Source organism: Mustela nigripes, chromosome 1 (assembly GCF_022355385.1).
Source record: "Mustela nigripes isolate SB6536 chromosome 1, MUSNIG.SB6536, whole genome shotgun sequence".
Lineage (NCBI taxonomy): Eukaryota > Metazoa > Chordata > Mammalia > Carnivora > Mustelidae > Mustela > Mustela nigripes.
In genome coordinates, this window is record NC_081557.1 from 11,992,382 (window position 1) to 12,006,184 (window position 13,803).

At 39.6% G+C, this 13,803-nt stretch overlaps 1 protein-coding gene across 4 annotated transcripts in view; it reads left to right on the forward strand.

The window, feature by feature from the left end:
* LPXN (leupaxin) overlaps positions 1-13,803 on the forward strand; it is a 36,966-nt gene that overhangs the window by 535 nt on the left and 22,628 nt on the right. For 2 of the 4 annotated variants that reach the window (XM_059405028.1, XM_059405029.1), the window contains exons 2-5: positions 1,045-1,174; positions 1,722-1,792; positions 5,940-6,094; positions 11,447-11,493. In XM_059405028.1, the coding sequence (XP_059261011.1) occupies positions 1,146-1,174; positions 1,722-1,792; positions 5,940-6,094; positions 11,447-11,493 (302 nt within the window). In that variant the 5' untranslated portion in view covers positions 1,045-1,145. The remainder of the gene's footprint in view (positions 1-1,044; positions 1,175-1,721; positions 1,793-5,939; positions 6,095-11,446; positions 11,494-13,803) is intronic. The other 2 variants (XM_059405030.1, XM_059405031.1) reach the window with 1 other exon arrangement.

Sequence of the window (13,803 nt, forward strand, 5' to 3'; positions counted from 1 at the left end):
AGCACAGTCAGAATAGCAGCTTTGTCAGAAATTACTTTTCAGTCCGCTAGCGCGTGCAACTCAATTATCCTAAATGCGTCAAATGGCAGTTTCCATTTGTTTTCCAACTTGCATTCAGTGACAGCAGTGGGTTTCCAGCATTCCTTTCATGCACTATAATCAAGGAGCGGTTTGAAAGAACGGTTCTTAACCTTGGAAAATAAAGCATCTGGGGATAACACCCCCCCACACACACACACACACACACACTTACAGAAAGCGGATGGAAACAAGATCTCGGGATCCAATTCTAAATTTCACATTAATCATTCATTTAAATTGCAGATACAGTCTAATATTTGCAAGCCAAGGGCTGAAGTGCATTTTTCCTTTCAGTGTTTTGGCTCAGTTACCACCACAGATTAGGCAAATGTTTTATATTCTCCAAGTGTTCTGCACTTTCATAGGACCAGTGACATTTCAGTTGTAAAAACTATTATGGATTAGTGAGGATGGGAATTTTTTCAAACCCATTTGGACTTTTGAAGCAGACTTTTGGAACAGCACTGACATCCAATGGCTGCTCCAAGTAATGCAGAGCGGGAATCTCCTTTTTATTTAAAAAAAATAAAATAAAAATAAAAAAGCATCACAATGGAAAGGGAGAATGAATGATTCCTTTACATCACCCAAAAAAAAGACCATGTATTGCAGAAGAAAGCTCACAGGGTATTGAAATTAAATCTGGGTTATAGTAAATAGTTAAGCTATCTGTAATTCTGTTATCTTTAGGAAGTTACTATCCCTTGAATCTATTTCACCACTGGTAAAAATGGAGATAATATTATGTTTCACAGAGCCATAATTATAGTTCTTTACATACTGCTCTCTCATATTTGGCCTTTTGTAAATGTTTTATTTCATTCAAGGTGAGTAAAATCACAGTGGTAAAAAAGGTGAAAAAAATGTTAATCTCAGAGTCCCTTTTATTAGGCAACATAACTAAGCACAAATTATCCTTCCCTGAGACATTTGCAGCTAAACACCTTGTGTCTTGTCTTCCAGTTTCATTCTTCATGATCACTATAACTGTTCGTGTTTTGGACCGCAGAAAGAACTAATAGTCCTGAAAATCCAGATGTGACAGCTACTCTGCACTGCTTTTAATGGATTTACAGTCTATTCAGGAAAGCAGGTAAGCATAATTTCTGGATCATTGAGTAAATAAAGACAGCAAAATGAATTGGTTGCTGGTTAACTCTGATGGAAATTTTATGAAGGAAACCACTTCCATGGTCATCAGTTTCACACACACACACTCACACACTCACATTCACACACATACAGCAGGTTTTCTGATGCACAGTCACAGTGGGATACCCACACTGGGGAAAAACACAAGTGCAAGTCTGCGATCCCATGAATTCAGAATGAATCCTGGTGCATAGGAGGTGCTCAATTTTTTCAAAGTTAATTTTGAATCTCGCCCTCGCCAATGCACTAACAAAACTCAAATCCTACTACCCATCTTTCTATGTCCCATTTTCCAAACTTTAACTTACCCCCCTCCAAAAAAAAAGAAGAAGAAAAGAAAAGAAAGGAAGAAAGAGAAAAGGAAAGAAAAAAAAAAGAAACTCACCAAATCAAAAGAGAGGAAGTGCTAAGCAAATACAGGAACCAAAAGGGTTATAGAGGCTGCTTCACGCTGTCTTACTCAGTTCCTTTGCGGTCCTCTTCTTCAGCACATGCCACAGCAGTTCCTCACAACCTGTGGGACCAGAGCATCTTGGGTGTGTGACAATGGAAGAGTTGGGTGAGTGAGGACTTTCTTGGAGGAGAAACTCTGGGGGAATGAAGACTTGGCTGCCATTTCTGTGGTGGGGTGGACTTCTAGCCAGAGGGAGAGTGGTGCTGGAAGATTGTGCTTCCACTTCTCTCATGACCTCAGTCCAACCAAGAGTGAAGCATGAGGAACTATGATTGTTTTGGGGAACTATTGGTTCACTCTTTTCAGTGGCACAAATAGGCTGAAAGTTGGGTGCTCACCAGGGTAAACTATGCACAAATACTTTTGGACCGAATTGTGATTTTATTATGAGTATTTGCCCCTTGGGGGCTGTTGCAGGTCATAGGGTGGTCACACAGTTGGCACCTACAGATTTGCGATTTAGGAAGAAAAAAAGAAAAGGGAGAGGCATAAAGGGGGTGTTATAAGGAAAAGAAATGGAATAGAAGAATGAGAATGAGGGATCTGTAAATGTTGGAGCAAGGCCAGGGTGGTTTCATTTGTTCCATGGTTTAGTATTAAATCAAGGAGAATTAGAGCTAAAACTCCAGCCATTCTGTTGCTAAGCTTTTTATTCAGAGGAATTCTGAAGTAACAGATTACTGTGGCCTGCAAATATGATACTCTTTCCATTTCGAACAATTAGAACCAGCAGTGAAACAATTGGTTACATTGCTCAGACAGATCCCGGACTTCCAATCTTTGGAGTAATGGAAGGTTTGTCATTCTTGGGATTCATTCCTTATCCTTTGCTGACTTTTGTTGCTGGCATTCTTATTAACACTAAGTCACTAACCTTTTACTCAATTTCCAAGCTGTATTAATATACAGTGTTCTGAGTTTTTGTATGTTTGGCGTACATAAAAAGTGTGAACAACCTAAAACAGATCTTGCATATTGTCTTGGTGGTGGTGGTAATTGTTCGCAGCGTAATTTGAGAACTAGAGGAGCAGAGAGGAAGATAAGCAAATTACAGGAGGGAAGAGATGTTAATGAAGAGGGAAAGGTGGTATTTAATAAATATTAAACTGTTTTGGAGGTAAAGTCTATTTTGAAGCTTGGGGTAGAAAGTATTTTGGACTTGGAGCAGAAACCAGATTCTTAACTCTGTGAGATTAGGGAAGTTCACATTTCTGCCTGAGTTCAAAGTCCAGCTCAAAGACTTATTTTAGCAATAACTTAATGGCTTTCATGTGGGTAATTCAAAAGGGAAGTAATACCTATTTAGTGACTTAAACTAAAACTTGACATTTTTGAGTATATTAACCATGTTAATGTCGGAAGCAACTCTCTGAAATAACTACTATCTGTTTTGTGTTTTCTTCCAATGAGAACCAAGAAAAACCATAAATGTTTTCAGCATCACTCCCAGGAGCCCCTGACACCAAAACTGATTAAGCTACAAGGCAGTCTCCTCTTTTAGCAGTGCATTGGCTCAGGTGTTCCAACCAATAGAACAACCCAGATAATTTAAAATAATTAAAAATTAGATTTGCACAGTTTTCCACTACTTGAGCAGGATGAATGGTAGAGGAATCTGGTCCAGAAATGTAGAAAGTACCAAGCCACCTGGAAGGGGTGACATTCATGTAATCTATCTTTGTTCGTATTGTCAGTAGCTCAGTAACTACCCAGACTTAGGGTTGTTCGTTCTTCCAGCTGCAGAGAAATAGGGTGCAAGACAGGTCAGCAAAGGCAGGCGGTATTTCCTTTTTGCAGTACTTCCTCCAACCTTGATGGTTTGTTTCTGTCCAGCAGATTTTACCTAAACTTTCATTACTTGGGGATGCTAGATAAAGGGGAACCAGGAACAGATTCTGGCTCTGAATGAAATCATTCCAATCCATTGAGATCCCCCAAGAGACCTCACTTTATCCCTTTTATGTTAGTGTTGATGTTACCGGATTTCTGCAGATGAAGGGCTATAGGGAAGGACTACAGAGTTTTCCATCTAATACCTCCCCCCACCCCTTATGATCCCACATTCGTCATACTAAAATTAGTCATCTGCAAATTACGGGATCTGGCAGAAGGCAAGAACATCTTGGGAGTTGGTGTTATGTGCACTCCTAGGAAACAGGAAGAGAAAGCCCTGTTAACTCATGACCCAGAAGAGGGAGTTTCACTAACTTTGGTTCACTGATGCTTCTAAGGGTAACCTTCTCCTCTTAGAGATACGGTTTGCTTCTCTTACAGAGAGTATCCCTTCTCCCCTAATCTTTACTATAAATGTCTTATTATTTTGAATCCAAGATCCATGACGTCTGGTTGGAGCAAAGCTTAGAAAATAGAAAAGGACTATATCTTCATAGAGGGGTATAGAGCAAAAGATTAGAACCCAGAAGTTTGGCATTCAATCTGGCTAGTAAAGTTATAAGAAAATTAGTCTTTCTTTCTCTTTCCACATTAGTTTTTTTTCTTTTTTCCTTCTTTTGAAAAAACGTTCGATTATGAGGAATTTTAAAAAATATATAAAAGTGAAGAAAATAGTTTAATGAAATCTAGTATACTCATCAACCAGCTTAAAAATGATCAACTCTTGGCCAGTCTTGTTTCATTAATACGCCCACCCATTCCTCTCAGTCCCGGATTATTTGAAAGCAATATCAGATATGTCATGTTCATTGGTAAGTATGTCCCTATTGCCCTTAATCTGCAGAAATCAAACAATGTCAAATAGTATAATCCACTGTTTTGCAAACTTTTAAAAATCATGACCTGTGGTAAAAAAAAAAAAAAAAAAAATCCACCAGAGATCCACTAATGGGTCTCAACCCCTAATTTGAAAAAAATTGTAATAGAATTGCTTGATTGTGTAGACAAGGAAACGGCTTCAGAGAAGATCATATCATGCCAAGATGATCCTGAGAATCCACATGAAGATGGGGACTGGAATGTTTGACATGAAGTTAGTGCAGGGGCTACGATCAGATAGCCCAGGATTAGACAGGATCTGCATCAGTAACAGTCTGACACTACTTTTTTCTTTCTCTTTTTCTTTTCTTTCTTTTCTCTCTCTCTCTCTCTCTCTTTTTGTTTTTTTTAGAGGGAGAGGGTTGGTAGGGACAGAGGAAGGGGGAGAGAGAGACTCTTAAAGCAGGCTCCACGGGGCTCAGTCTCACAACCCTGAAATCTTGATCTGAGCTGAAATCAAAAGTTGGATGCTTAGCCAACTGAGCAACCCAGGTGCCCCAGTCTCTTTCTTGATCTATAAAATAAGGACAACAATATCACCTGCCTTAAAGCTTTGGGATGACTAAATGAAATACAGAAATTCCTGAGCATAGTGCCTGTAATGTGTCAATTTTTATTAATTATTAATTTCATTGTAACAGAAAAGTAGTTTGATACTTGTAAAGTGCATTTGTTTTGTTTTTTTAAAGATTTTATTTATTTATTTGACAGAGATCACAGGTAGTCAGAGAGGCAGGCAGAGAGAGAGGAAGGAGGAAGCAGGCTCCCTGCTGAGCAGAGAGCCCAATGTGGGGCTTGAACCCAGGACCCTGGGATCATGACCTGAGCTAAAGGCAGCAGCTTAACCCACTGAGCCACCCAGGCACCCCAAGTGCATTGTTTTTTTCCAAGAAAACTACAGCAGAAACAAATCTCAAGATTTGGATTGCAATGCCATCTTGCTTGATTTTGCAGTATCTATTTTCTCCTTGATCTCCACCCCCCCCCCCTTTTTTTTTTACCTTATATGCCCTAAAAGACAGAATACTTTTACTTTGTTTTGAAAATTTTGTTCGTACTTGGGATATAAGAAAACAATAATCAGGGTTAAGAAAAAGCATTACTGTGTTGGTACACTTAGAAAAAAAATTGTTGTTATACTTTTCTGGTAGGATTTACTTTTTTTCTAAATGGGGATCTTTGTGGGAAACCCACCCTAAATGAATGATAAAAATTAGTGCTCTGAAATATAAGAAGTCAAATTCTTGAGAGATGCTGTGAAATTGAATGCAACCATAGAAAATAGGTCACACTATGTGGAGGCATTAAACATCCTCTGGGAGAATAGACCACATCTTGAAGTAACATAAGAAGTAAGGGAAGATATTGAAGATAGTCTTAACCCAAGAGAGAAGGAGGTGAATGGAAGCACAGGGGTGATATTTAAGGGGCAAATCATCCCATGTTCTGTATTAGAATTCTCTTGTATCTTTTGATATAGATGCCTTATTGGAGGAACTGGAGCACTCCACCCTCCAGGACAGTGATGAACCCTCCAGCCCAGCTCCTCTTCCCCTCGATCAGCGCTCCAGAAAGGACAGTGACCTTGCTGAAACTTCAGAGACCATTGTTCAGAATGATACAAGTTCCTTGCCGGTAACTTTTTGTTTATTAGGGTACTTTGAATATACATAGTTTGAGTGCCTTTCTGAAAATTAATTGTATTTTACATAAAGTGATGTGAAAAAAGAATCATGTATCCAGGAAAGAGAAAGAAAAATCCCTCTATGATAACTTGAAGGTGGTTGTTTTTGGAAAGGATGAGAATTCAGAAAATCATCACAGAAGAATAAGCCTTTGAGAACTGAACTTTTTCTAATGAGGGTATGGTAACACAGTATTCCCTCGTTTACTCAGTATATTCTGGTATGACTGTCTGGGTATGAGAGCTGCCTGTTGCAGTTTGACTGGAATGGCACTCTCCAAGACCGGGGGTGGGGGGGGGTCACCTGGGCGAGGCCAAGTGGCAGCTCAGACAAGTCTTATCAACATGACTTTTTAAGGTCATAACTTTCCAGGTCTTATTTTCTGTTGAATGTATTAGGAAACTCAATTATTAGTATACCTACAGATGGTGATGCTCTAGGGAGCCAACAACACAAATAAGCTAAACTCATCAAAATGATGTGTAAGAAAAACCCAGAAATCCAATTTATTAATTTCTGGCTAGAGTCAAAACCATTCAAGTAGAACAGAGAATAGAATTTGCTGATACATATCTTCCCTTGCTGTTGGTCAGTCTACATGAATCTACTTTATAATTAGGAAGTTGCTTGATGAGAATGGAATTAGTTTAAGAGGAATTAAGTAGATATTCTTCATATGTGGTGCTTTGAACTACAGTACTCTGATTCATTTGTGTACGCTTGGTATGAAATCACAGGTTGCGTGGACCTGAAGTTTGAGCCTGTGGCTCTTTCCCCCTTTAACTGTTCTTCCCTCCAGCTACATATACATGGTTTTAAGGATGCACATTTATTTCTCTGCTAGGGAGATACTGTCTTTTTCCCTCAATGCAAGATCATAGCCACAGGCTCTTAGCTGGTTTGTTACACTTGCCCCCTGCATTTTATTTTCAGAATAGCAGCCAGAGTGATCCTGTAAAACTTAGATCATGTCATTCCTCTACTCAGAACCCCACTGTGATTTTCCACCTGCATTTGAAGTAAAAGCCATGGTCTTGATGCTGACCTAAGTGGGGTGACTGTATGTCTTGGCTCACTTGGAAGAGCCCTGGGTTTTTGCTTGTTTTCTCAACATTCTGTTATTGGCTTTGCCATTTACCCTAGATTTCCCATATTTTATGAAGTTTTCTTATTAGTATTCCCACTAACATAAACCAGCATGGGTTGATAAACCTCCGTTTGGCTCTTCTGGCTTCTTCCAACATCTCATCTAGTAGCAAGTGAAATATATTCAGCAAACAGAGTTCTAACTTTATTATGGCTCAGTCCAAAAGATGGCTAATGATAACTCTTCTCTTCTTTTCCTGCTCCTGTTCAGACAAATCCTAACTGGTAAGCACCCTTTCAGGGATAATATGCAGGGTGCTGTTGGTTAAAGCTAAGAGCTTAAGCACAGTCAGGAACGGCCAACTCCTTTGGTCTTAGGTGGTGGGCGGAAAACTTCTGAGGTGTTTCCTCCAGCTGTCCATTTGGTATGCCACCACTCATGTTCATGAGGTGCATGGAGCCTCCTCAGGGTCAGAGAAAAATATAGGAACCTGTGGCTTAATGTCATACAAATTGTGTTTAGGAAATAGAGGCTAAGCATTGCATTGAGTGTAGCATAATCTAAATGTTCTCGGTAAAGCAGTTTTGGCCTTAATTGTACATGTAAAGCTGTAGCTATTTTATTATTTGGCAATGCTTTTGTTTTTGCAGTAGATGCTTTTAGCAGCATTTGGCTGAAACCAAAACCAAATCCAAAATTACATGTTTAATCTTCTCAAGAAATTGATGACGAATGTGTAATTTGCACAAAATATTTGCCAACATTTCCTGGCCGCCCTGGAGGCAAGTGGAGAGGTTACTGCCCCCTTGGAAGACAGGAAGACACAGCTATGGGGAAGAAGCATCAGCCTCTCCTTCAGAAGTTAATAGTTTAAGAAGAGTGTGCCTGATGCTTTAACATGTACAGTTGCAAGAGTTGTGTCTGCATGTCAGAGGGAAGTACACCTTCCTGTTTGAATCAAGTGATGCCTCTAAATTGGTTTTGCTCATTTTCAGTTTCAAGGGATCTGGTGCTTGTAACTAAAGTAAACGTGATGATTGAGTTGGCTCCCTTCGTAAGCCACCAAATAATGTCAGCTTTATATCAGTGCCGCCTTGGTCAGAAGATTTGTTAATTCCAAAAACTTTTGTTTTTCTCATCCAATCCAAAGGATCTAAATAAAAATACTTGGACATTCATTCTTCTGTCAAAAAGAATTAAAACATCTGATGTTGTTCATGCCGTGGTAAATTGAGTTGAAAGTTCAACATTGAAGACAAAGTGGGTGGGGGGGGTGGTGGTAGTAATATGAATACAGGTTTTGGTGGAGCACAGATTTATGGTAAAAAAAAATGTTCTTTACAGATGTAAAAATCTATAAAGCAGAAATGTGCTTGGAATTGGTTGTGATGTACACAAAATTCATGACTGCTTCCAAAGAAGTGGCAGGATTCCACCAATCAAAATAGAAATTGCAAATGTCAAAATTTACAAATATGTACTTACACAATTGCAGTACATATATATAACTCGTCTACAAAGTTCTCGTGACAGAAGCTGATGTTGAAAACGGAGACATTTCAGCATGGCTGCATAGGCTTTTTCTGTGTTGCCTGTCGTCCGTCAGATTTTAGAAATGCCTGAGCCTTTGAAAAAATGCTTTGTAAAGCAACTTAAATATAGGTTGCATTATGTGCAAAATCAGTCAAAAATATTTAATCAAATTATTCAGTGAATGTAGCATGAAAATTCAGCCTTTGAAGCTTTTAGCAAGTTGCAATTATGTAAAACAAAGCTTGCAAAAAGGAAGGAGCTCAAATGTCTCTTGACAAAAGCTGCGGAGGAATTGAACAAGTTAAAAGATGGGAGCTCAAATGTCTTAATTACCTAATTTGAAAATTGTGCTTTGGAAAAATCTTGCCTTTGATGGAGTTTCTAATTTTAATTGGATAAATTTATATTCTCCACCAGAATGGGATGGAATTGTGAAGGCCTATGATTTTGCAGTATCTACATTTGGCAAAACGTTAAAAAGAATCATGAATAGAGACAACTTAAGAGCTCATCTTGTAAAAACATTACTGAAGAAAGGTGCTCTGAGTGGAGGCAGAAATATAGCACCTGTGAAAATATGGGGGTAGAAATATTTATACATTTTAATATGAGAAACAATTGAGGATATTCTCCATTTAGCAGAATATGTCCTGAACTTAGAGAATTAGCAGCAGTCAAGCAGGAGTATTTTGTGCGGAGACTGCAGAAGTTTGCAGTTTTATTAAAAACTATGAAAATAACAAGATCATATTTTTAAAAAGTTATCTTTCAAAAATGAAACCAAGGCAAAAAAAAGATATCTTTCATAAAAATTTCTGCATCACAACATTAGAGACAACAATGGCTAGGCAACCAATTAAGGTATGTGAGTCTATATCAAGAATAATTATTTACTGTGCTATTTAAAAATATTCAAATAATTAATATAAAAGTTTTATTTTATTTTATTTTATTTTTAGTTATTGTTTAGGGGCAACTGTGTGGCTCATTTGGTTAACCATCTGACTCCTGATTTTGGCTCAGGTCATGATCTCAGGGTCGTGAGATGGAGCCTCACGTCAGACTCCTCACTCAACCGGAGAGTCAGCCTGAGATTCTCTCTCCTTCTCCCTCTGCCCCTCCCCTGCATGTGCTCACTCTCTCTCTCTCTAAAATAAATAAATCTTAGAAGAAATTGATGTTTACAGCTACATGTCATTTAAAAGTATTCTAGAAAATTTTATTTTGAAAATAAGTTTTCGGGGCATCTGGGTGGCTCAGTGGGTTAAAACTCTGCCTTCGGCTCCGGTCATGATCTCGGGGTCTGGGATCAAGCCCTGCATTAGGCTCTCTGTTCGGTTGGGAGCCTGCTTCCCCCAATCTTTCTCTGCCTGCCCCTCTGCCTACTTGTGATCTCTGTCTGCAAATAAATAAATCTTTAAAAAAAAAAAAAAGAAAAGAAGTTTTCAGTGGAAGCATTTTGTAGGTTTATCAATACAATAAAACCAAATTTTTAGTCAATAAATATATATTTAAAAATTATGTGTTATTATTTTTGGTAATAAAAATCCCCTCATTCACTTTCAAGAACATCCCATTCTGAACAATAAATTATATGGTCACCCTACTTGCTTGATCTGGCCCCTTTTTACTCCCATCCCTGTCTCACCAGTTCACTGTGCATGCTACCCTGGCCTCCTTTCTGTTCCACAGAGGGTCCCCTGGACCGTGTTCCCTCTGAAATCTGCTTACCTTTCTCACCTTCTATGAGTCCTCACTCAAGTGTCCCCTTCTCTGTGAGTCCTTCTCTGATCAATATAATTTTAATTGCCATCCCTCGCCCATTTCTCATCTCCCACCTTCTGATGAGTTTTACATACTAATAGATTTATTCTTTTTCTTACTAATTTTTTTTTTAATTTCCTGTTTCTCACCACCGTAGTGTAAGGTTAGGGCAGACAAGTTTCGTTTGTTCATTTGTTTTTCAACTGCTGCATCCCTGGCCCTGGCACATGACAGGCACTCAGTCAATATTTGTTCAATAAATAAATGAGCTGCTGGTCAACTACCCTTTAAGAACACACATTATTATTATTATTATTTTGTATGTTAAATTTAGTCATGTTATAGTTTTCCCCTAGACACTATCCTGTCTAGTTAAGGGGCTTTGTTCTGATTCATTTTGTTTATTTATTTGTTTGTTTTTAAAGATTTAAAAAAAATTATATATTTGACAGAGAGAGAGATCACAAGTAGGCAGAGAGACAGGCAGAGAGAGAGAGAGGGAAAGAGGCTCCCTGCTAAGCAGAGAGCCCGATGCAGGACTTGATCCCAGGACCCTGAGATCATAACCTGAGCAGAAGGCAGAGGCTTAACCCACTGAGCCACCAGGCACTCTGTTCTGATTCATTTTGTTTGTTTTGTGGTTTCTATGTGAGTACGATCAACTTCCCGATTTCTTGCTTTGGGGGCAGGGAAAGGGACACTATTATTTGTTCCCATTGCCAACTGCTCTGCTTAGAATGTGGCCTTTTGCTGTAGGATGGCTGGTATTCCTCTGCCTTGTGAATGATCTCAGAGATATACTAGTTATCAGTCCCATTTAGAAGCTAAAAACATCCTCTAATTCAGGGTGTAGATGAGTGCCAACATTCTTCTAAAGATACTCATTCTCTGCTCTTCTCTGTCACTTATATGTCTTAGGTACAGCTCGTGTATACGACCCATATCCAGGAGCCCAATATCTACAGGTACGTTTTTTATTAAATATTTTTAAAAAGTCAAAGTTATAAGATAATTGTTATCATCCATCCATGTTTGGACAACAGTTTGCTTTAGCGTGTGTTCATTATTAGACTCCTGCTAAGTCCCTCCTCCTCTTTCACGGTGTTTGAGCAGAGGTGGAATTCTGCCAAGCTCAGCTGGCAGTTACTCAGGGTATGTGGCTTCTAGATGGGCTGTCCAGTCTGGTGGGCTCTGCTGTTTCCTTCACCACCTGAAAAAAGTGCAAATAGGGGCGCCTGGGTGGCTCAGTGGGTTGGGCCGCTGCTTTCGGCTCAGGTCATGATCTCGAGGTCCTGGGATCGAGTCCCGCATCGGGCTCTCTGCTCAGCGGGGAGCCTGCTTCCCCCTCTCTCTCTCTGCCTGCCTCTCCGTCTACTTGTGATTTCTCTCTGTCAAATAAATAAATAAAATCTTTAAAAAAAAAAAAGTGCAAATAGTTCGAGTCACCCCATATGTTTCTGCCGGACCACTCTAAATAGCATGCTCCAGTTCATGGAAGAGGAAACACCTAGCGAAATTTTAGCAAGATGCCAAAACCAGATCTAGGATCAGGGTCAGACTGAGACAAGAGGGTCTCTGCAGCAGACTACTGAAAATATACTTCTAGTGAATCGGTACTTCTTCTTTCTATATTTGCTCAAGATGTATTTAGCCGGGGAAGGGGGTTTCCTTTTAAAAACGTTATGTACTGAAACAGATCCACTTACTAAATCGTTTCTGCTGGCCAAGGCTGCTTTTCTTGTTTTCTCTTCAAGTAGTGGTTGTAACTTAAAAAAAAAAAAAAAAAAAAAAATCAGACAGCTTTCTGGGAAACAAATTGAAGGGCTTAACTAATTAAAAGGGAAACAAGATAACAAAGGTTCATGCTGGTAAAGAGTATCACACCACACCTTATTTGGTTCTAGAATTGCCGCCAGTAGTGCACACATAGGACGCCAAATAAGGGAAGGACCTGTGTTATCATGAAGTCTTTTTATAACTTCCCACCTGAGGACACTTTCTACTTCTATGGGAGTAAGGCCAGTTTATTAATATAATTTCCAGTTTATTCCAGTTCCAGGAGACTGGCTAGTGGGATGTCCCCTAGACAATTACCCTGTCCATCCTTTTTGTAAAAAAAAAAAAAATCAAAATAAGTAAAACAACAACAAAATAGTGCTTGGCACGCATAGGCTTTCACTAAATACTGACTTTTAAAAACTAGGATACCAGGACTTCAGTAGAAATATTAGTGACCACAGGCCTGCAGAACGTAAAAACCAGCATGACCAACACCGATTTTCCTGCGTAACTGGCATTGTGATCAACTGATGGCATGCCAGTGTCTAAGTCTTTGATCTTTTTCCCACCGGACCCATTTCTTTTTCTTGGTCTGCTCTGTATTCCAAGGGAGCTGACCCCTGTTGGCTTTCTCAGGCTTCGACCAGTGGCAGGCACTGTGCAGAGAGCTGGAGGGCGGAAGGCAGGGCAAGCAAGTCAGGACAGGCCCCCCCCTAGTCTCTCCACCACATCGTCATCCCAGTCAGCAGCTGCACCTCATTTATGGCTTTGGCTAGAGCAAGACCCATCTGCTGCAGTTCCAGTATGTGCCTATCTGCCCTGGCCCCTGGCTTTTAGCAACTTTGCCTTTTGTTGTTGGTGGTGGTGGTGGTCCCTTTGGCCTAATGGCTACCTGCTGTGGCTAATCTCTGAGTTACTTTAATATCATTTGTTTGCTTCTTTAGTTCTGCCATCACCTGTGTAATCAAACTTCTGGATTGAATTCCTTCTGCTTGCTCCCAGTGTGTTTGCATTTTCCTCTGTGGGCAGTGACTGATTTACCTCCCCAAGTAGGGAATGATACTTGCCCTATCGATCTGCGTGGGAGACCGATAGGAAATCCAGGTGGTCTCGTCAATATGTAATAGACTGATGCAAATCCCTATGACTGGCGTAACTCAGAGCTGATAAAGCTCCCAGGTATAGATAGCACTTGAGACTGAGAAACTAGACTCCCACATTCCAGCGTCCACGATTTCCTTCAGCTTGCTTAAGTGAACTGAATATTACTCCCAAACTTGAAACTGTATTCAATACTAAGTGATGTGATCGTATTTCTAGTGTAGTTATATGTATCAAGAGCAATATGAACAATAATTTAGAAATGTGCACATGAACAAAAACAATTTTGGTAAGAATAAGGAGAAAAAAATTCATAAAAAAATTACGGAGGAGTGAACGGGAAAACTCCAGCACAGAGAAGCCCCTCACGTGAGGAGTCTGTATTCTTTTAAACA